Consider the following 23,173-nt stretch of genomic DNA (forward strand, 5'->3'; position numbering starts at 1 on the left):
TAATTCTTCAGGCAGTGTTTCCCAACCTTTTTACTTAAAGGACCCCTTTTCTATCACTGAATAAACTGACTAATTGACATATTTTATGGATATATTTCATATTATGTGCAATCTATAACGATAACAGAACAGAACAACTGATAAACTGCACTATTACCCCAAATAGTGACATTTGTGTAAAATGAGCAATTTGGGTGAATTTTGAGCAGGTTATTTTCTGTTTTTAGGAACCTTTGATACAGTTCTGCCCGTATTATGTATTTTTATTTTCAACAATCATACATACTAAATAGGCTTTTAGGTCAGCATTTTCTTCTCATGTTTTTATTGGCTCTTTGGTTGTCTGAACTACAGCACGGCTGTTTATCAGGCAGTGAAGGCTCTCTGTGTTAAGGTCTTCACTGTGCCCTTATCCTGTCAGATTTTCTTTTACTTTATCTTTAAAATATCAATTTCATTTCGTTTTCTTTACAGAAATGAATGACATGCTGAGATATAGGTCTATGGTAGATATAATAATTTTTAAAAAGTTTTTTCTCACACCCCTTCAAATCAAGAAGGCCTCGTGACCCCACATGAAGCTTTGGCAACCCCCAGTAAGGGTCAGGACCCCCAGGTTGAGAACCGATAGCATCTGGTATAGTTTTATACTGATATTTTTAGCATTGTCGCTCAAAGACATCAACAGGCAAATTTATTTATTACATTTTTACTAATCGGCCATAGTCTTATTAGGAAAACACACATTTTTCCTAACATTTTAAAATGTTTTTTCTTCCTTTTTAAAAGAGAGTGGTTCCATTAATTTCACTACAGTAAACACAGGCTACAAGAACTTGACAGCTGTTCAATCTCAGAGAAAATCATGTCATCTATTATATTTGTGCGTGAAGGCAGTTGTGAGTGTTGGAGTTGTCATGATACCAGAATTTTATAATAACACTTGTATTTAAAAAGAAAAGATGCTTGATACCTCTTCCAATACCACTACGAAAAGAAAAAAGTCCTTGGCACACAAAATAGGAGAATTCTTTCAGCGCTGGTAGAGAAGAAGCGGTGAAGACTGTCTGGTTTTGCTGCAAGCTAAATTTTAGGCCGGATAATAAAGACTGAACTGAACTGAGGTCTGAATGAGATCTTTTTTAAATAGCTTTAGTACTTTGAATACTAAAAGTAATAGATATGGTATCATTTTAAACACATACTACTCAAAAATCATTGCGGTATCGACACTTGATAACCTCAGGAGGTGCAGACTGATTTGAAAAGGCTTTACTGACCACATGATGTACACTGTCTACCTCAAGCATGTTTTAAGTTTGATTTTTCATGCTGGAAATTAATAAACTAGTGGCTACCTTGAAAACTGAGTACAAGTAAGACTGTTTTATGTTTTTATACCAAGTTCCAGTATTCAATATTCACATTTAAGAAGCTGGAAGCAAAATTTTGCCTTTTTTCTCAAAATAACTGATTGATCAGTGATAAAAAAAAAATAGTTCTGATCAATTAATCAATTAATTGTTACAGTTCTGGGTGTTACTGTGCTATAAACAACGAAAATATTTTTAAGATAGCATTCTACAGAAGACAGACAAATTCAAGGAAAACAAAAGTTTCATGTTTTAAAATGTGTCACCTGTAAGTACACTTTGCCTCCTGTATAACATGACTGAGCCAATATCAGACCAATTTCATTACAATAACTGTTCACTCACTCAGCTATTTATTGTGGAAGTAATGCAGTTGTAATCTCAGGCAGGTTTCAAGTTTCTGCAAGTTGTCATATAATTGTTTTAAATGAATAAACTAATGGATACTTTACAATTAAGTTTTTAAACTAAGTTTCGGTGAAAAAAACAGATGTACTGGTTGTATTAAATTAGCTTAAAATATGCAAAACACTGGTATGACCATTTAAATAAATAAATCTGTCACAATCATTTTCCTACAAATTCAAGCACTTTTCAAGAATTTTTAAGGTGCATTTTCAAACTTTTACAGCACAGATAGTAATTGTGAATTACAAAGTTATTTACATCTACTCAAAATGATTATTTTTGCTAAAATCATGTTTCATGATAGAATTCAACAGTCTGTTAGTAAACCCATCCTGTACAACCAGGCAGGTTTTATTTCTTTGTGTAAAAAGTGAAGTGTTCAGTCACATACTATTATTCAATATATAATGAAAGTGATACAGTTGTAATTTCAGGCAGGTTTCAAGTTTTTGAAAGTTGCATTATAATGTTTTACATAAATAAATTAGTGGCTGCTTTTCAGTTAAGTAGGAAAAATATGTTTTATGTTTTTAAGGTTTCAGCGGGGAAAACAGATGCATGCGTTTATTAAATTAGCTTAAAATATGCAAAACACAGGTATGGCCCTGTAAATGAATAAATCTGTCACAATCGTTTTTGCTCACACATTATATTCAGAAAAAGTGAACTACTCACTCAGGGTCTATTATTCATTATATCATGAAAGTAATGCAGTTGCGATTTCAAGCAGTTTCAAGCACTTTATCCAAAATTCAAGCACTTTTCAAACCTTGACAACACATTTGAAAGATTTGCAATCCCCGTGTGAAGCCTGTACTAGTTGGAGGTGATTTGCAGAGTGAGTATCAAACAGGTTGCAAAGCTGTGAGCAGCTCAGCTCGTTTGTTCCAGAGCGTTGGGGCTGTTGATTTGTTAATTGGCTGGATTTAGAGAGGGAGCGGGGCGCACTGCTGCTCGGCCGGCTGCTCTCCTCTCCTCTCTCCTCCTCTCCGCTGCTCCTGTTCAGCAGCACTGATCCGTCCAGCCTCGTTAACACTACAAAGTCCCCGCTGCTCATTACCAAACCAAAGGACGGAAGAGTTTCGACTCCCCTTTCACTGTGCAATCAACTCGGGAAAGAAGAAGGAGAGGAGCGAGGCAGGAATTTGACCACCTCGCTCTTCCGATTGAAGGGGGAGGGGGGCGGGTGCCGAACAAAAGCTTAATTTTCCATAATGGCAGGGAAATCACAGCTGCTCGGGGCTCTAATGATATCTGTTTAGCCTGCGCGCTGGCTCGTATCCTCCCCGTCCTCCTCTCCTCTCCTCCGCTGCTGCCGCCGCGCGTCCCCGGACACATGTATCATCATCTCGGCTGGAGGACGGAGGATGGAGGGAGGATGATGGAGGGATGGAGAGGAGGATAGCCTGCTATTTGAGTCCCAGCTGTTCGGTAACAAGATGCTGACATTTCACCCTATCAGTTTAATTACTGTTGCCATGGCAGCAGAGTGCTGGGAAAGGCCAGTAACGGATTTAACGCAGAGAGCGAATTTGCGAAGCAGAGGCACATAACAGCGGCTGAACATCGGTGTATATATGAGCTGCCTGATCACTACCACCACACCACAGTCATCTCTAACGTCTCAATCACAGCTTATCGCTCTAATAACACATCCTGGAGGAGACGTGGACGCAGCGCCGGGCTCGACGCGTCGCCGCTGGATAACAACACACACATGAGACGTGCCCTTCATACAAAGTAAACATCTTACCGAAACTTTTCTCCCTTTTCTGCATTTGTTGAAGCGCTGAAGCAGCCGAAGCAGCACCATGCAAGCCGGAGCCGCCTGGTCCGGAGCGGAGAGCAGCTGCAGTGTGAGGGATCAGGCTTTGTTACAGAGAGGGGAAACAATCCAGCACGGCGACCACAGACGAATGAAAAGAAGAAGGAAGGAAGGAAGAGGGGAGCAGAGCACAGGCGGAGGAGCAGGAGGAGCAGCAGCGAGCTGTTCGGCCGTCACGCAGCGTGTGAGCACGTTTAGAACGAGCGGAGGTGTCTGAGCAGGCGGAGAATGACAGGACGACAAAGAGCTGCTTCCCTCCGCTCCGCACAGCACACACCATCTGATCCTACTGGCCACCGCTCACACACACACACACACACACACACACACACACACACACACACAGCGGCTCCTGCTGCACGCGGCTGCGCTCAGCAGCGCTTTGACGCGCGACACAGACCGCCCTCACCCGCACCCCCATCAGCACCATCAAAACTGTTTCACTCACACATTAAAACCTGAGGACGCTGAAATCTGAATTCATTCTCCTCTGTTTTAATGATTAACCATGTTTACACCTAAACACCAGCAAAAATTGTTGATCCTAAACGCCACCCATTTACCATCCAAACTGTTTCCTTTATTTCACAGCCGAAACTATCCTAAAATCTGGATACATTTCTTGTTTTAATGATAAAATGAAAGCCTGAGGACAAAACACCAGCAAATATTTTTGTTCCAGAACGAAAATATAGTCACACATCTGGTCCCCGCCTCACTCACCTTTCTCTACAAGTTTACGCAGAAGCCCGAACTCCTCCAGCAGCGGATTGGAACAGATCCCCTCTGCGCACTGAAACTTCACCAAACTGACATCGCGCTTCTTCAGGATGGAAATAATGAGCTCCACATGGATCACAGCGACCAGTGTGTGGGATTCTACCCAGCTACAGGTGTTCCTCCGCCCGCCGTGGAGGGAGCATGCAGAGGGAGTGTGCGGTGCTCAGGCCGGCGTCCCTTCCCGCGCATCAGCGGCTGAATGTGTTAGGAGACGAAGGGGAGTGAAGCTTTATTATCTCCGAACCCCCAAGTCCCTCACTGGTGAGACATTACACCGCCACGATAAGGTCATTCACTTATTACCAGCCGCTCCGCTACAACGGAGGGCATGCATCACGTGCGCGTCCCCGGAACGCCCACTTTTCCCAACGTCCTTCAATCTTGGAGCCGCGGGAGCGTGCACAAAGACGCACGGCGCTCAGTACATGATAGAGACCAAGACAGGTGGGTTTGTTTGTGAGCAGGTTGATGCTCAGGACGTGTTGTGAGCGGTGTTTCTCTGATTGGAGGCGGACATAATGCTGCTTTCAAGGGCACATTAACTGCACGGAAAAAACACCATTCCCCCTGACATCTGAGCTTCACAGATGAAATGGATAAAGTTTAACAACAGCAGTGTGAGGTTAAACTGAGGGATTTTAAGGCAAACACCAAAACAGCAGCTTTACAAGAACTACATGAGAACTGGAGGCTGACAGATATATCAGACAGCCGATATTATCGGCCCAGTATTGTCCTAACACAGCCGTATCAGTCTAAATGTTGTTTGATATTTTTTATAGAGCATATGCAAATTGTTGTTTATTTATTTATTTATTTTAATGCAGCATTTCATGTATCTTTGATCCTTTTTCTTAATTAATTCCAATAAGCCAATAATTAAAAAAATAATCTCTCTAATATCAGTATCAGCATCAGGAGATGAGAACCCATATCATGACGTGACTTAAATCATGAAATGATTTATGAAAAGTCATACCTATATTACTCTATATTGCTCGATTTACACGTTGTCCGACATGTGCTGATATGCAAGTTTTCTTTTACAGAATGATGTGATGCAGATTCTTTTTTATCACGAATTTGACTGACTCATACAGTCATTGCTATGGTTTAATGTGTAAAATTTAACTACTCAGACAGGACTGAGCCAGACAAATACATCAGTCATTTCATCTAATCAGAATTATATCAGTCTACATCACAAGTGGTGCAAAAATGCCGGACATATGCCAGTTTGAAATCTTTTTTTACAGAACACATTGCAAATTGTTTTTATTTATTAATTTTCTCAGCAAAATTTTATGTAAATTTGATCAGTTTTCTTAAAACCACAATATGCAACTTCTCCCACCAAAGATATCTCATCAAATAGATAACAACACTTGTAGTCTGATGATGTTGTGAAGTATTGTGGGATCATGGGAGTTGTGTTCTTCACTGTTTAACCACCACCGTAGTTGATGAAAATCTATCTGACAAGACTCAGACAGAAGCCATGTTCACAGACTGGTGATGTATGGAGGTTTATTCATGTTATCACATATCTGACATGTCCTGTGTTTTCCTGGACATTATAACAACTGATGCCTAGTAGGACACACACTTTTTCTGGAATAAATTCTCTGAGATAATGTAAGTGCACAAATCAACAAAATATATAACGTGTTTCTAGATGTTTTAATGCAGAATTGTTACATATTACAGCTTTACTTCAAGCTGTGGGAACGTAACTCAAATGTGTATCCATTTTTCATCATTTTTATTATTTGTCATATTGGTCGCCTTTTATGTTTGTCTGTGGGTTTTACAAATATTTAACCAATGACAGGTATGAAAAAGACTAACTCTGATGAATCACTGTTCAATTATATTAAAAACTGCTTTATGTAACTTCCTGAAAAGCTACAATTTGCACATTTAAGCTTTCCATCTGACAGAGACAGTATATATCATCACACAAGTGTTCAATGAGCATAACAAAATCAACCTTTTTTTACTCCCTAACATCATTATCAGCCCCACAGAATGCAATATCAGTCGTCCCCACTTACAACAATTAGTCAGTCAACCATGTACTTTTGGTTGCTATGGTGTTTTTTCAGCCAGTTCAGTGACAAACTAATTTGAGAAAATAATTATAGAGTGCAAACAAAATGGAAGTAAATCTTATGGACAACAAAATAAATCACTGATCCCTCTTTCTCTGCTTGCTCTTCATCCAGGAGCTCACATTCATGTGGCCTGTGAGATCTCCACTGAACATCACCTCTCCACACACTTTATTACATCATTCCTGTCATTTAAAGACCAACTTATTATTTGTCTTGTCATCAATTACTCAGCTAACATATAACATTCCCACAACATTAAACCTCTCACAACCTTTTGAGAACACTGTGCAAATGTTTTTGTTAAACACAACATCTCAAATGCTCTAATGACAAGATGAAGTCATGTTTTTGGGGGGTAATTTTAGTAACATTGGCATGAGGTTCCCTGCTTGTAATGTTTTAGATAACCCTCCCACAGCATTCTCAGAATGTTGTGCAATTTTTTGCTTTTTTTTTTTTTTCAACGTAAAGTTCCCAAATCAAGTTCCCTTCCCATTTCCCAGAACATTGTGGGAACATAATTGCAGTGTTAGTTTTCTGTCTGTTTTAACATCTAATACTCTTGAAACTTTCAAGAAACCTTCACGGAATGTTACATGTCGTAACTTTTACGTTAACTTTACAGTAGTAAAACTTCCTCTTGAAACATGTAAGTAATGTTAAGGGAACATTCAACAAATGCTCCCAGAACGTTCAGGGAATTAGCCAGAATGTTAGTTTTACATCAGAAAAACTTGTTCCTGTAAAGAGGAATGTTCATGTAACCTTCCTGAAATAGCTGAGTAACCTTTTACAGGAAAAAACTGACGTTTTTAAAATCTAGGGAACGTTAATAGGCACCTAACTCTCCCAAAACAATCTGGGAATGCAACAAGAACGCAGATTTCAGTTGTTTTAACATCTAGGTAAGGTTGGGTAGGAGCCTTCAATAAACGTTACAGTAACCAAAAACAAATGTTCCCAGAACGTTTAGGGAACCACATTTTGCTAGCTGGGTATCACCCCTGTCTGGACTGGACAAGGCCATGATGAGGCCCACATGTTGGGGCTCAGTGCCCCCACACAGACACACCACACAGTGTTCCAACACGCAGCCTGACAAGTCTAAGTTATTCCCTTAAATATTCTGCTAGAGGGAAGGGAGGGAGGGAGGGGGGAGGCTGTGGGAGGAGGAGACACAAGTCAATAGTTGGCATGCGGCTCCAGCCTAAAATGCAGCGATAATGAGATGGGTCATAAAATGCTCGGCGCGCCGTTATGAGTGATGAGCTGCATTAAAGCTGACAGGGTATTACCTGCCAGTAATTAGCTTTTGTCATGGATTGAATTATTTCAAGGCGGCCTATCTCGGTAATCATGCAATTTGCTGCTGCAGAGTGTGTGTGTAGTCGGTGTGTGTGAGGCTGCCGGTGCCCTTCTACCCTCCCTTCACTCACTGCGTTCCGCCACTTATTCACCCATCCTCCCTGTGAACGGATGGAAGATGGAGACAGGAGGCGGCGGTGGAGGTGGAGGATGGAGAAGACCGTCACACGGTCTCTTCATCCGTGTAGCCGTCATACATGGGCACACGGACGAGGGAGAGGCTCGCTACGTCTGTACCTGACTGACCTCAACAATCCGCCCCGAAATGAGGCGGGGATCTGTACCAACCAAATCCGACATCCTCGCACCGGCGGCGGCTTCGTGTAACCAGCAGACCTCTCTGTTAATGGAGGATCGAGCCCGTCGCTGGATGCTGCCTCTGTTTATGTTCGACTTTTTTGTTTTGTTTTTGTTTTTACGCACGGCCGTCGCTTGGCGCAAAGCATTAAACACATGCACCTACCTTGAAGAAGAGCCAGGAAAGCCCAAAACAAAAGCTCTGGTCGCTGCAGCGCTGTCTGTCCTCTCTGTCCTCTTGTCTTTGAATCAAAGTGTCCACAACTTTCTCAGCGCGTCTTCATCTCCAGCTCGCCTGCAGAAAACTTTGAGTTGGAGAACAGTCGCGTCTCTGCCCAAGTTGTTTCGGATGCGAGATCGCCTTAAACTCAGCTCCCCCGACGTCCTGGAGGTCCACAGGTTCTGTCTCCCCCTGTCTGTCTCTGTCTCCGTGTGTGTCTCTGGTTCTCTGGCAGGGAAAAGCGGCGGAGAGTCTCGGCTCCTCTCCTATTTAAGCCCCTCCACCAGGTCCCCAGTCAGCAGCACACTCCAGCTCATCCAAGAAGCTGACAAGCACCGTTAGGGAAGGCAGCGCATGTTGCTCTAATGGACCTCATTAAGCTCTACTTACAGATGTTCTCTTAACATAATTGATCTGCAGCGAGTTGAGAGGACGGCAACCTATTCCCCAGCCCCCAATTATGGCCCGGTAATTAGATCCCCAACCTCCAGTTCTCCACATTCACCCTTCTAACATTCCGAAATATCAAAGTATCTCTTTCTCTCAAAGCGACCGCCCCCCACCTCCCCACCCACCTCCCTCCACCACCTCACCTCCATGTCTCCTCCCTCCTCCCCCTCCCACCCACAAGACACTATTGACAGTCAGATCTGCTAACCTTTGTAGTGTAGCCAGACTTAGCAGTGCACTCACTCCAATTGACAGAGCTCACTCACTCCTCTATTCCTCCTCTCTGTCTCCTTGCCTTTTTCTCTCCGCTGGGAGACGGAGACAGAGACGGAGTGAGTGGCACAGATGGAGAAAGAGAAGAGAAAAAAGTAAGTTAGCACTTTCCATAAAGGCTTGTAATGATAATATCTGTCAAGGGATAATCTTTTTTTTTCCATAGTGTCTTTTATCTTAAATAATTCCTCTGATGGCAACTTTGAGCAGAGAGGGGAGAGGAGGGGGGTTACTAGGAACCGGTGAGGAGTGATTGTGCAGCTTTTATAATGTCAATCAGTGCCACTCCTATCACCCATCTAATTAGCTGGAGTGCTAAAACAGAAAGCACTTGGGGAGATGGTAATGTCACGCTTTTGCACTTTAAAAAGGAGCCAATTTCACACTGATGTATAAAAACTGTTTGTGATGGGGTGTAATCAGGTGTTTTCTGAGCAAGTGCTGTTGGATAAAATGTTCTTGCAGCTTTATGTTGTCACAGATGTGCTGCACATCATCTTTCTGGATGTCTGGATACATGACCCAGATTGAAATGTTCCTCCATCTGTGTGTGTGTTTTCCACAACAGCACACATAAGCATGTGAGAGTGTAGCACTTGTACGAGGCCTGCAGCTCATGACTGGAGGACAGATATCTTCAAGTGTGTTGGTGACAGTACATCATTACATGCATCCTTTGTATTAGGAAGCACATGCAGGTGTTTAAAGGGACTCTGGTCTGTAGTGCTATTTAGTCATCTAAATGAGTCTTTCCCAAACCTTTTTTGTGGGGGCCCACTTTTTAAAAATGACAAACCATCATGACACAAATCAAAATACATATGTCCGTGCACTCCACCTGTTTTCACATGTTTGGACCTATTTTTCAATTTCTGATCAATCTGGCAATAGTTTTTCCACTAATCAATTAGTTGTTTGGTCCATAAAATGTCAGAAAATAATTAAAATCAAGTAATTAATCCTGTCAAAATCTTGTCAATTGAAAAAGAGGTCCAAACGTGAAAACGGGTGGAGTGCACAGATGTACGTCGTGTGATCCACCTAGTGATCTATCTGGCAATAATTTTTCCAATAATCGATTAGCTGCTGTCAGAGTGGTAGTGGGAAGCAGCGTTGACCACAGTGGTGCCCTCTGGGAAGAGATACAGAAGTATCTGCTGCCGTACCACCAGACTACAGAGCAGCTTCGTCCCTCAGAGTGTAAGACTCTTCAACTCATTCTCAGCACTCATGAAAAATACTTTTATTTTTCTGACTTATTATATATTCACCCATTTACTGTATGTAATATTTTCTTGTTTTTGTGAGTAGCACAAAGGGAACTACAACCAGTATCTTGTTATTCAAGCCTCTGTAATAAAATATTAAATAAATGAACCCTGTAACCTTGAAAACCAGTATAAATGCAGTATAAATGTGCCTGGTGAAGTACAGATAACATGCAGCTTCATTCTCACAACTGAACGTGGTGTCCTATTTTAAAAAAAAATAAAGCCAATTTTTGTTGGGTTTTTTTTCGAATATTTAAAGTGAAGAAATATGCTTTATGTTTTATGCACTATTATTTTGCTATGGTCAGTTATGTTCAGCAGCTCCTCTAAACTTTAAGCTGAGGTGAACATGTCAGGACACTGAAGTCAGAAAACACATGTAGTTGCCATACATTTCATATTTGAACCACAATAACATCTACAAGCATCTAAAGAGAATCACTTTTTTTTTTTAACAGAAATGATTTTAAAAGGTATCTTACAATGATATTTCCACATTACCCATTCACATTGTATCAGAGTCAGACAATAGAATCAGGACTCGTTCATTTGTTAATGGTATTTCTGATTTCAATGCTTCTATCATCTGGAGGTCATTTCTTATTTCTCCAACTGTCATGTCAATAACATGAGAATGAAGCCTCTCCTGAAATATTTGAGTACTTTGTAAGTATAATGAATACTAAATTCCTTTACTTTTATTGATATTCTTAGTTATCCTGTGAGTTCATCCTACATTCTTATGGCTTGAAAGGTGCACAATACCTAAACATAGAAAAAAATATGATTTTAGATGAATTTGGAGGTCCAGACCTGTGTGTACCAAGGGAAAATAACACTGTTACTTTCTGGCACTAAATCTAACCAATAACTACAACTGGCTGAACAATTTTGAAAGAATATCTAATTGTGATTATTTTTGACTGACTGTGAGTGCGATATGATTTGCAATCCTTGAGGTAAGAGGTAAGATTGATTTACATCATTATTCTTATTTTAATAGAAAAATCATTAGAATTACAGAGCAGGACATCTCTGCCTTGCAACATTGATTAGTTTAGAAGTTTTCTGACACATTTTCCCTAAAATAGATATTGCACTTCCTGCAGTTTGAAAATTGCAGAAAGCCATATTCCACTTTCAGGAAAAATTTCAATCAATTGTGCAGCCCTAATGTTTTGGGGAAGTAGTAAATGGAGATGCTCATGGAAAGTTTGTCAAAATTCAACACATGTATTGCACTAGTAAGTATGTTTTATTACTTTCGCCACTGCTTTTCACATGACAACAGTGAGATAACAGTGTAAATACATAACCTGTAGCCTCTGTGTGTGTATTTTTTTCCATACTTAGCATTTTTTTTGTGTTTTTTTGTTCTGCATCACCCAGAAGATAGCTGGTTCTGTCTGATCTATAGCAGAGGTTCCCAAACTTTTTCAGCTTGAGACTCAAAAGAGAAATTTATTGTTTCAGGATGACCCAAAACTTATAAAAATACATCATGATTCCAGAACATCTGTATTTTTTAAGTACTGATACAGAACACAACAAACCATTAATTTGAAAATGAAATGTATCTATTTCATTATAAAAGGACATCTCAGCAGTAATCAGATTTGTAGAATGTGATATTCAGGTTCTCACCACCTCATAACTAACTTGCCCAGTCCTCTGAAAAAGTAGAGGGCTCTTAATCTGAAAAGGATAAAGGAAGTGTTGAGTTTGTATTAACAGTGTATTGCAGCAACTTTAAACAGTGAAAACAGGAGTTGATCAAAACAAAGTTTTGAACTAAAATATTATCATGACAGCCCACATTTCCTACCATGCATGAACTGAGTAGCTTGTCAAGTGAGCTGTTTTATGTTTAAGAGTGCAAATATTACTTTTTGTCAGTGTTTCACATGGTGGTTTATGATGGTAGCCTAATTCTCATTTTTGTGCTGGTTTATAGTTTTAACCATTAGTAAAGTGACTGTTATATTTATTGACACCAGTTGTGTTTTACTGTGTTTAAACATTCTTGTGCCCTGTGTTCAATGCCAATTAAGGGTTAATATCACCAAGAACTGTTTTTTTTGTCTCATTCCATGCTGACTGTCACTATTTGAGGAAATACAGAATGCATTTTACTTTGCCAACTGGTGACCCAATAAAAATGTGTGTGGCCTATCTTGGGTTATGACCTTAGTGGTGTAAGGTATCTATGATGGGCCTCAGTGCACAGTAGTTACTAGTTATGAAGGGCTACAGTTACAGCTACAGTTTATGTACCATCTTGTCACCTGATCAAATAGAGACTTGACACTGGACAACAACAACATACATGCCCAGAAATCATCATTGCATGTCTGTATATGACAAAGTCCAAGATGACGTCCTCAGATGTTTTGTCCACAACTCAGATATTCATTTTACTGTCAGAGAGGAGTAAAGAAACCAGAAAATATTCATATTTAAGAAGATGAAGTCAGAGAATTTGGATATTTGTTCTTAAAAAATATATTTAAATAGTTGGCAATTAATTTGATGATCAATTAATAATCAATTACTTGTTTAATCATTGCAGATCTAATATATAGCAAATGGCACAATTTTCTTTTACTACAGGCACATTTCTGAGGTGGCAGTTGTAATCACTGGTAAGGGCCTGTTTCCTGTCCAGCACGTTATTGGATTGCCCACTCCTTCTATGCCCCCTACCCCAGTGCAACAGACTGCACTGCCTATTTGCACCTCTGTGCGACCCTACATTTGGGAAATGCTGATGTATATTATTACACTATGCGTTTCCTGTAAGTTTTCTTTGTTGGCTATTCATCTTTTCTACCCAGGTCATTTTAATCTAATTTATCCCAACATCCTCCAAATGTCAAAGACATGACTCGTAGGAATTTCCAGAGAAACCCCTCACAGACAGCAGGTGTTTTAAACAGCTGATGTGACGGTTTTTCGTGACTTGGCTGTAGGTTGAGAGAATACAGAATATTGAAATCATGCTGTCACGATTACCAGATGTGAGTGTTTGTCCCATCAGATCTGTGTCCTTCTCAGAGACTCTTCTCACTGAGGACGTTGACATTTACTAGAGGACACTCCAGTCCCTCACTGCTATCATTCTTCTCCTATAGTAGTGTCCTCATAGGCCATCCAGGGGCTTAAGGATTGGATACTACACTCTGGTCCTCCAGCCCCTCACTCTCTGTCTCTCTGTCACACACACACACACACACACACACACACACACACACACACACACACACACACACACACACACACACACACACTTCTCCCCCAGGGGGATAAGCCAGGGGACTGTCTACACTAACGACCAGCAAAGCCTCTCCTTAAAGACACACTCAGTAATTGCTGCCAGTATACGACCTTCAAGTGGGGTCAAGGGATACGTAATTTTAATGACAACTTTTCCTCTCCCCCGCAGGCCAATTTTGTCTTTTGGCAGAAAGAGAAGTGGCAGAACTAAGTTCCAGAGCCATCTCTCCTCAAAAAGTCTGGAGAATCACCTTCGGTAATAGGTCAGAAGGGAGCCCTCCAAATCTAAAGAATAGCTGGGCCAAAGAGTATTGACCCTTCTTATTACTCCACTGAGAGTTAATGGAGATTACTTAATTCAAGCGCCTATTCATTTAGTCAGAATATAAAACGAGAACAGTAGCAGTCAAAGAGCTGGGACTATGGTAATAGGCTGTCTCATTCTCTGTGACTCTGAACAGGAAATAAAAGACAGTGGCCAGTGGCAAGTGGAAGATGGAAACAGCAATCAGAGAAAGCTCCAGCTTTACCTTTTGGAAACACTCAACATTCACATAAAATTTGTGTTATTTCATTGAAAAAGATCAGTAAAAATTTAACATTGTGAATCAAAGACAATATCTTATAAAATCAATCGCGGACAAGTTTATCTCCATCTAAATGAAATGACTTCAATCAAATACTTGAGAAGTATTCTGTTGTTGAGGTTGTTCTATTGACTATGTTCACTGATTCAGAGAAATAAGTCACTCTAACTTTCCTATATACACTGATCAACCACAGAGTTAAAACCCCTGAAAGGTAAAGTGATTAACATTGATCATTTTACTACAATGGCACATGTCAAGGGGTGGGATATATTAGGCAGCAAATGAACAGTCAGTTGTTGTAGTTGATGTGTTGGTAGCAGGAAAAATGGGCAGCATGAGGATCTGAGCGACTCTGACAAGGGCCAGATGGTGACGGCTGGATGACGGGGTCAGAGCAGAAGCGACAGGTCTTGTGGGGTGTTCTCAGTATGCGGTGCTCAGTACCAAACAAATGTAGTCCAATGAAGGAAATCCAGTGACCTGACAACAAGTTCCACTTAAACACAGGCCTTTTCCTGCCATGACACACAATGACGACAGTTTGGGAATCCCATGCAGAGTTATTGTTGTTGTGAAAACACGCAGGCATCATAGCTTCAGCGGCTAACGTTAGCTTTTGGATAGAGAAGCACTATCCACTATACGCAGCCTCTGGGTTTATAGTCTTTCCAATTACGTTTCTTCACACTCTCATACTTAACATATGTACGACAAACTGAGACTGTCCCTCTGTACTTTGCTTTATTTTATTTTTCTTTTCTTTATTTTTAAATTTCATATATTATTATTTAATTATCCTTTAAATTGACAAATGTGATATGTGTAGTTTGTGGCACAATTCAAACAGGATGAAAAAAAAAAATCATGTATCTCTCGCTACTGACTACATTTCATATTTTTAGGAAGCAGAAGCAGTGTGACTTAGGCACTCAATCATTGAAGTGTTCTCCATTAAAACAAATGACAGTTTTGGAATCATGTAGTGCAATCCTCAAAGAAAACAGACCGCATGTTATCTGCAAAATATAATATGAAGACAGCAGTTCAGCTATCCTGCTAAGAGCACATGATGACTCCTTTGACATGAATTAATTTTTCCAAATGGATGGTCACCATGCTTGATTTTATTTGTAACCACAATAATCCAAACAATCACCATCTGCAGTTAAATGAAAGTAAAATCTAATTGTGGTCTAGTTTAACTGCATGTTCTTTTCATTTTAAGGCTTATTTCAGTTGTAGAAATAATTGCTCACAATCTGGGAACTAAATTGATGCCTTTTTAATCTTAACATTGCAACATAAACATGATCCTAGGAATGATCCAAAAATAAATACAAACTCTTTTGTTTCTGGCCATACCACTATAAAAACTGAACCCAAACAATCTCTATCACATCATGATAAAAGCATGCAGTCCTGTCAGGATTTTCAGTAGAAAACAATATTTGTTTATTCTTCATGCTTGACAACAGAATAATGCATCCATAAGCACTTAAACAGACACTGTTCAAATTATTTTTCTTATCAGAGATTTCCATAAAGGTCTACGTTTATTCTGGCCCGTAGGCAGTGCTGAAGCACCCTCTGCATTGCCCTTCCTACACCTATGCCGCGGAGTGCGCATAAAAGTTGTATCCTTTGGATTTTTCTGGAAAAAAGATCCACAGGCTGTTACAAGCAACTGAGAATGTCAGAGTCTCACATTTTAAGTTACATTACAATCTGTTCACACTGATATAAAAGTGATATTACAATACATGATACATGTAAATTGCTTCATATAGTACCTTTAAGACCATGGTATTGGTTTCTTCTGATTTGAAAAGAAAAAATATTTCCTTATCAATACTACCTTTATTATTATTTTTTTTCAGTTATTTCCATCTGTGGTAATCATGTGATAATTTGTAGTCCACCTGCTCACTCTTGTAAACAATACAACAACAATATCTTAGATTGCATTATAAATGATGGTATATCTTTATAGTGAAATGAATAAGTTTGATATCAGGTAGGCTACAAGATGATGTTAATGTTAAAAAGTGACGTGTTGGATTATATTGGGTAAATCTCTAGTCAACATGAAAAAAATGGATATTCTAATCCCTACATCCTCACAAACAGCTAAAATGCATTTTGCTGCATTTCAAATGTAAAATTCAGGGACTTATCGATCAGCATAACACAATAACAATTTTTTTCTTTGGACCTCTGAGTAATGAATGCAAATCAAAGCTATGTACATACTATTGAATTAGAGTGTACCTGTAAAATGACTGGAGTTGAATCTTGTGAATATGTAATGGAGAAACAGACCTAACAAGGTCAAGACATCAGACTACTGTAGCTGCAGGAAAAAAAAAAGGCCTGGATCAAAATCTGCTCAGGAACTATTGAAGAATAAATATGAGAAATGCTTGAAATGGAATGAAACATGTTGACACAGTGTGCTTTTAATGAACAAGGTTTGTGTCTGTGTTGGTATTTTATTACTCTCAGAACCAGACATGTTTCTGTGAAGCCAGCAGGTATCATGGGGCACATATCATTTAATAAATTGTTCTGTTAAATCAATAAACACAATACACAGCATTAACATTTTTGGCAGAAATGGAGTATAATACTCATAACATGTTTTCATTAGTGTATAATAATGAATGAAAATAAGAATTGCTGTATCTTAGAATGGGCCAAACAGGGAGCGGCTTCTCATCCATGGAGGCCACCATGTTGCACCACCATGTTTGTCCAGTATGACTCTGTGTTTTGTAGGGGTTTCACAGCCACTGTAACCTCTCCTACACACTTGGAAGGGTGAGGTGAGCGCTAGTAGATGCCACTAGTGCTACACACTTCTTTCAGTACTCTTTTAGACTAAAATCAGTCTGCTGGATTCTGAACGGACCAATATGAGACTAGAAAATAAGGATGGGGTGGATAAATATGGCTAAAACTCTTACAGACTTTTGAGCTCAAAGACTGAACGAATGGCACGAAAATGCAAACCGTTCTGAATTTCAATGTACCTGACTGTTCACATTAACAGCTACATGATTTTCCAAATAAATTATTAAGTTCATTAAGCCAAAGGAAAAAATATAGAATCAGCATCAGGTGATTATAAGATTATGGTGTATTTTTAACCTCCCAAGAAACAGAGGGCAAACAAAAGCAAATACAATTAAAAGGACCAAGCCTGTAGATGTTTTGGCGGGTGGCAGTAAAGCTCCACCTGGCTTTAGTTGCCCTACAGAGAAGAAGATGCTGCAATCATATCACATCATATCCAAATTAAGACTGACGAGACGAGACTGGTCAATTTAACTGAAACCATGAGAAAAAAAAAACAACCAGCAGACATGAGTGACACACACAATGATGTGTCACTGCAGCAATGGCAGCACTGCAAAGAGGTTGCTGGTCTATATCTCGTTCAATTGCTGGAGACATTAGAGGATGTAAGACTCAGGTCTCATTTGTAGTCCCTTTTATTCTTGGTGCCTACGACATTGATCCATAAACATTGATATACTTGTATGTATGGAAATGACATCCATGCTCCATACACATGTTTAATGTCATTACACATGTCAGCACACACACATGTTAAGACAGCTCTCTCTGTCTGCACCTCACACTAACATACAAACCCACTGAGTACATATGGTGAGCCTTTGAATAATATTTCTCCAGGCCTTTAATGATAACCTTGAACAATGCAATGCTGGTAACTGCTACATAATATCTATCGATTCCATCCGCTGTGATTTCCTTGAGTAGCTTGGGCTGAAATTACTTGTGTGTTCAGAACTGAGCATTTCAAACAGACTGCTGTATACCTCAGCAGCAATCAATCAGCCTTAATCCAAAACCAATTTACTCCGCCTGAAGAGGAAAATATCTTTTAATCTCTTGCCGACAATCCCTGATTGCGGTGCCGAGCATCAGTTGACAGTCAAACTGTGCCGCTTAGAATGGGATGTTTATATTGGATTTGTGGTTGCCATTTTTACATACACATGAATGAATAGTCAATTTAATACCTGTGAGTACAGTTTTTCCCTCACTGATGATGGGATATTGCTTTCCCCGACATCTTTTCCAATATCATTTCCCATTCTATCCTCCAAGACATTGTAGCAAAAAAGAAACACACACACACACACACACACACACACACACACACACACACGCACAGAGCTAAATTATCTGTGTACAAATTGGAGAGAAAAATGCCAAAGTGTGCCAAGACACCATCTTTTCACCTTTTATCAAATCTGACTCTGGATTAAAGGTTTCAATATAAACAGAAATCTTTGAAATATTCATTGTACCCGTGACATTAAGCCATGTGTTGTACATAGAGATTGTTGATGTTGTAGCAGAGATGGTTACCTGACAATAGTCATACTGAAGCCATTATAGAGGGCATGTATGCGACATCCCAGTGTGCAGAAGTCACTGTGGCAAAAAGACGACTGAGGGGCAGCATTAGCGTTTAGTTTGAATGCCACGAAAACACAAAAAAGACATCCACAATGGGAAAGAGCTGTTGTGTGACTGACTGTACAAATAAATTCAACAAGAAATCGGAACAATCTTTTTTCAGATGGCTGAAAGCTAAAGAAAAGAGAAGCTAACGGATCACTGCCATTCACACAAACACTGAAACCTGGATTTGTGGTTGCCATTTTGTGTCAGCTACATTGGATTTTGGGGTAAAATGACATCTTATTTACTGTATTGATGTACTTTCATTTATATTTCATGTAACTGAACCTTGTGTTCTATAAACGTGCATCACATATTCTCACTCTGGACATAACGGAAAACATCAACACCGCTGTGTGCAAACATGTCTCTCCGATAATGTAATAAAATACCAAACTGTGTACAGACCTGCCAACGTACAGCCAGAATATCCTGGACCCATGGGTATATGTGTATATTATATTAACAAAATAAATATACATTTATGTGTATTGTGGTATTACATTATACATATGACATTATTATCATATATGTCTGACATCATCATTATTATTATAATATCTTATGCTATGCTACAATATTATATTATTAATATATTAAAACTAGTGCTATTGCTATTATTACTATTATTCCTGCTGCTATTATCATATATTTTTGCTATCTGTTTCTCTACATATATTATTATATATATTGCATTATTATGTAATGTTGTTGTTGTTGTTGTTGTTGTTAGTATTAGTAGTATCATTGTAGTCAGTATCACTCTGCTCTTGCACACCAGATTCATTCAGACTGTGTTCAAGGTCCATTGATCTCCAGTGCCTGCCTGTACCTTATTTATTTATCTATTTATTTATTTATGTATTTATTGAATGTACTTTTGCTGCTATGACAATTTAATTTCGTTCTGGGGATTAATGAAGCTGAGTTTATGTACAATCAGGAAAACTATCTTTATGCTTCAGTCATTCACAGCTCTCTCTGTTACTCTCTCTTTTGCTTATTCTCAATCAGCTGATAATGAGTGTTCAATGGTCAGTTAACTAACCAGACGTAGCCACTGTCTCTGTCAGCCAATCATGTCTTTACTGACCAACTTTAAAATCTGTTCTCCTCTCTGCTGTTGTCAGCTGTCAATTCGGTGTGGAACTGTTGCAGCATTCCCCGATCCCGTTCACCTCCGGTTCTTCAAATCCAGGGCCCAGGTTGAGCTCATCAGAAGCCAAGTCCTCATCACATCCAGATCGTCAGCCATCCTTTCACCACCATCACCAGTGTCTAGATTTACATTAATGGTGGCTTCATTTCCTCCTTATACATGATGATGTCATGATGGAGTCTAATCACCAAAGATTTGTGCATCTTTTCTCATCAGATCTTGCCTTGAAGCAACATCCAAGCATCTAGACTTTTATGTGCCATTTTTGCTTCATGTATTTTCCCTCACATCTACATCTAAAAAGTATAGAAATACATATACACAAACATCTGGAGACATGATTCCTGTCCACAAGTCAGGGTCCATGAACCACTGTGTTTTTGGTAAGTTGTAAGGGTCAGTTGAGTCCAACTGGCTTTAAAGTAATCAGATAATCATTCGTGTTACTCACAGTCTCGCAACTCCCCTGCTAAAGGCAGCCATGCTGCGGGATGCTTTGCCACTCAGTCAAACTGAGGGGACTTTAGTGCAACCTAACGGCTCGTTCCCAGCTTGTCAAATATATTTTGTTACCGTCCCTTGGTGACTTATACAAACACGCATAGTACCAACCATAGTAGCAACTGAAAGAGACACACTGGGCTTTGAAGTGACTTGAATGTAAACCCATCTGTGGCTGTCGACAAGGTATAAACTGTGGAAATAATGATGGAAGCCTTTTCTTGTGGAATTATTAATAATACATGTTTACATGTTTACCCCCAACTTTATTGTGACCCTTTTTTTGTAAGCTACTATACACATTTTGGACTTTTGGGTGTGTTGTACTGATGCTGTGACATTCACCAAATCACCTGCCTGTCAATGCAGCCGAGACGCTTTGCTACTGGGGAAATGCTCTAGCACAAGGGTGGGTTGTGACCCACAGATGGGTCTCAGGAGATTTTATTTTCTTCCCTCAAAAAATAAAACACTATGGAAGAAATTCTGCCTAAATGCACTTATTTTGCCTCATTTATGAAGGAGGCTAAAATGTCAAATTAAGGTAACTTACTTCAATAGATTTTTGAGTTTTGAACCCAACTCAAACTCTTAAAAAAGCTTTTCTAATAATGTTTTGTTGAGATTATTTACTTTTCTTCTTTAGATAAACTTGAATTTTTGAGTTTTAGAAACCCCTCAAATTGTATTTCAAAAATTGAGTAACGTGGTTGAGGTAAGTTGCTTTGAAGTTTTGAGTTATTTCAACTTTCTTCAGGTTTGCTTTCTTGGTGATAAAGATTTAGATGGCCTGTTAACTCAGCCTATATGCATTTATGTGTATATACATGCATCAAAATAATATGAGGTGATGTGGAAATTGGAGTAAAAATGGTCAAGAATGTTAAGTAATGCACAAATTAGCTCTCCCAAGATTTATTGATAAGGTCTGTTGTGAACTGGTTCACAATGATTTATCATTTTTAAAAAGCAGTTCCCCATGAAAAAAGTTTGGGAAACACTGCTCTGGCAGACAGGCAGTTGTCAGGGTGGTTACGGCACGGTAGTGTAATAGGGCCCTTAGTGGAAGACCTGCAGAGGCTCAGGGATGAAATTAGTTTGCCACTTCCAATGAATGAATAAATACATTTTAAAAAATGAATCAGTATAATTTTTTTTTATTAACAGTGAATGTTCTCCTAAGATGCAATAGTTAGCCATCAATTTAAGATGACAGACATGGTTTTTAGGAGTGAAAATAAAAATACAGTATTAAATCTTTCAAGACAAGTAACCAACTACAGTTGTTTTACAACTGAGCTTGGCATTAGCTCCGGCAGTAAGAACTCTGCAGCAAACTAGATCATCATCATGCAGTGATTTTCTCTATCTGCACAGCACTAATGAGAGGACAATAACAACAGTCACAAGCTCCTCTGGCTATAAACAATAACGTGTCAATCATTTGCTGTAGTACATTTTCCAGTACAGCGTCTCCGAGCCCCACAGTAACCAAACTAATTGAGGGCCATATGTAAGCAAGTAGTTCTTGCTTTAGAGTAGCACAGGGAGGGAGTCTAACAAATGAGCCCCCCTGGAGGGAAGCACAGCTGAGCCACGGTCAAGCAGAACACAGCCATGTATAAGAAGACAGAGCGAGCCAGGGACAGTGCACCCAGTGATTCCAGGAGACAAAACCGAGCTGTGTGTTTGGCATGGGGATGACACTTTGACTTGTGTTCAGAGTGCAACTGCTAGAGCTGCAGCAAAGAAAGCAATAATACCTGCTTAAGATGGGAAAAATGTCTATCTAAAGTAAAAACAACATGGCTATCTTTTAATATGAGACATAAAATGACACTGCTTCTTGGGAATGCAACTTGTTACAGTCAAATAATGAAAAGGTTTAGATGAAAGACAAAAAGACCTACTTTTGAGTTTTGTGTGTATACTTGCATACAGGGGTGGAAGTAACTCATTACAAATACTCAAATTACTGTAATTAAGTAGTGTTTTTGGGTACTTCTACTTTTATAAGTAGGTTTCCGAGTCTGTACTTTTACTTGTACTTAAGTATTCATCACAATATGTAATCTACTTACTTACTGTCATAACTGAGTATTGAGTACTAGTTGAAGGAATATCCAAACCTTTCATCTGTATTCTTGCAGCCAATCAAGTGATCTGATCACAAACGACCCAATGAGAACAATGACATACAAATGATATGCACACATGTGGAGTAAGAATATTAATGATTGATCACTAATCAATTAATTGCTGTTAAGAGTGTAACTAATTAAAAATGTCTTCATGGATATTTAATCAATAGTCTTGGCAGTAATTGTACCTCATCTGACAGTGTTTTGTCTGGCAGAGTCATTTGTTGAATAATGAAACTTAAATTTAGACTTAAAATTAGAAATAAATGACAAAAGAAATTAAAATGAGGAAAGAATCATGTGTTTTATATCTTATAAATTATTAATGATTAATCAGTTAATAGCATTTGCAGCTACTGGTTCAGAAAAATGCACAAAATTTGCAGCCCTAGTTTGGAGAGGTGACTGTGACATCAAAGGTTAAAAGTAACTAATACTCTGAGCAGTTTTTACAATGAATACTTACTTTTACTTAAGTATATTTTTTAACACCAGTACTTTTACTTGTAATTGAGTAATATTTTAGCAATGTAACAGTACTTGTACTTGAGTACAGATTTTAATTACTCTTTCCACCACTGCTTGTATATGTATATTAAGTATGTAAATAACTGTATATATTGCCTTATTTTATTTATT

At 39.1% G+C, this 23,173-nt stretch overlaps 1 protein-coding gene across 3 annotated transcripts in view; it reads right to left on the reverse strand.

Moving 5' to 3' along the window:
* The window catches only part of lmo3 (LIM domain only 3), a 75,326-nt gene extending 66,442 nt beyond the window's left edge, over window positions 1-8,884 (reverse strand). Inside the window, exon 1 of one of the 3 annotated variants that reach the window (XM_084710920.1) lies at window positions 8,329-8,884. Coding sequence is in view for 1 of the 3 variants with exons in the window: in XM_084710918.1 (XP_084567044.1) it covers window positions 3,535-3,559 (25 nt within the window). In the remaining 2 variants the exon portion in view is untranslated. Of the gene's footprint in view, window positions 1-3,534; window positions 3,927-4,329; window positions 4,752-8,328 lie in introns of those variants that run through there. The other 2 variants (XM_084710921.1, XM_084710918.1) reach the window with 2 other exon arrangements.
* Between the last annotated feature and the right edge of the window lie 14,289 nt (window positions 8,885-23,173).

Source organism: Lutjanus erythropterus, chromosome 22, assembly GCF_056507025.1.
Source record: "Lutjanus erythropterus isolate fLutEry1 chromosome 22, fLutEry1.hap2, whole genome shotgun sequence".
NCBI classification, from domain to species: Eukaryota; Metazoa; Chordata; class Actinopteri; order Lutjaniformes; family Lutjanidae; genus Lutjanus; species Lutjanus erythropterus.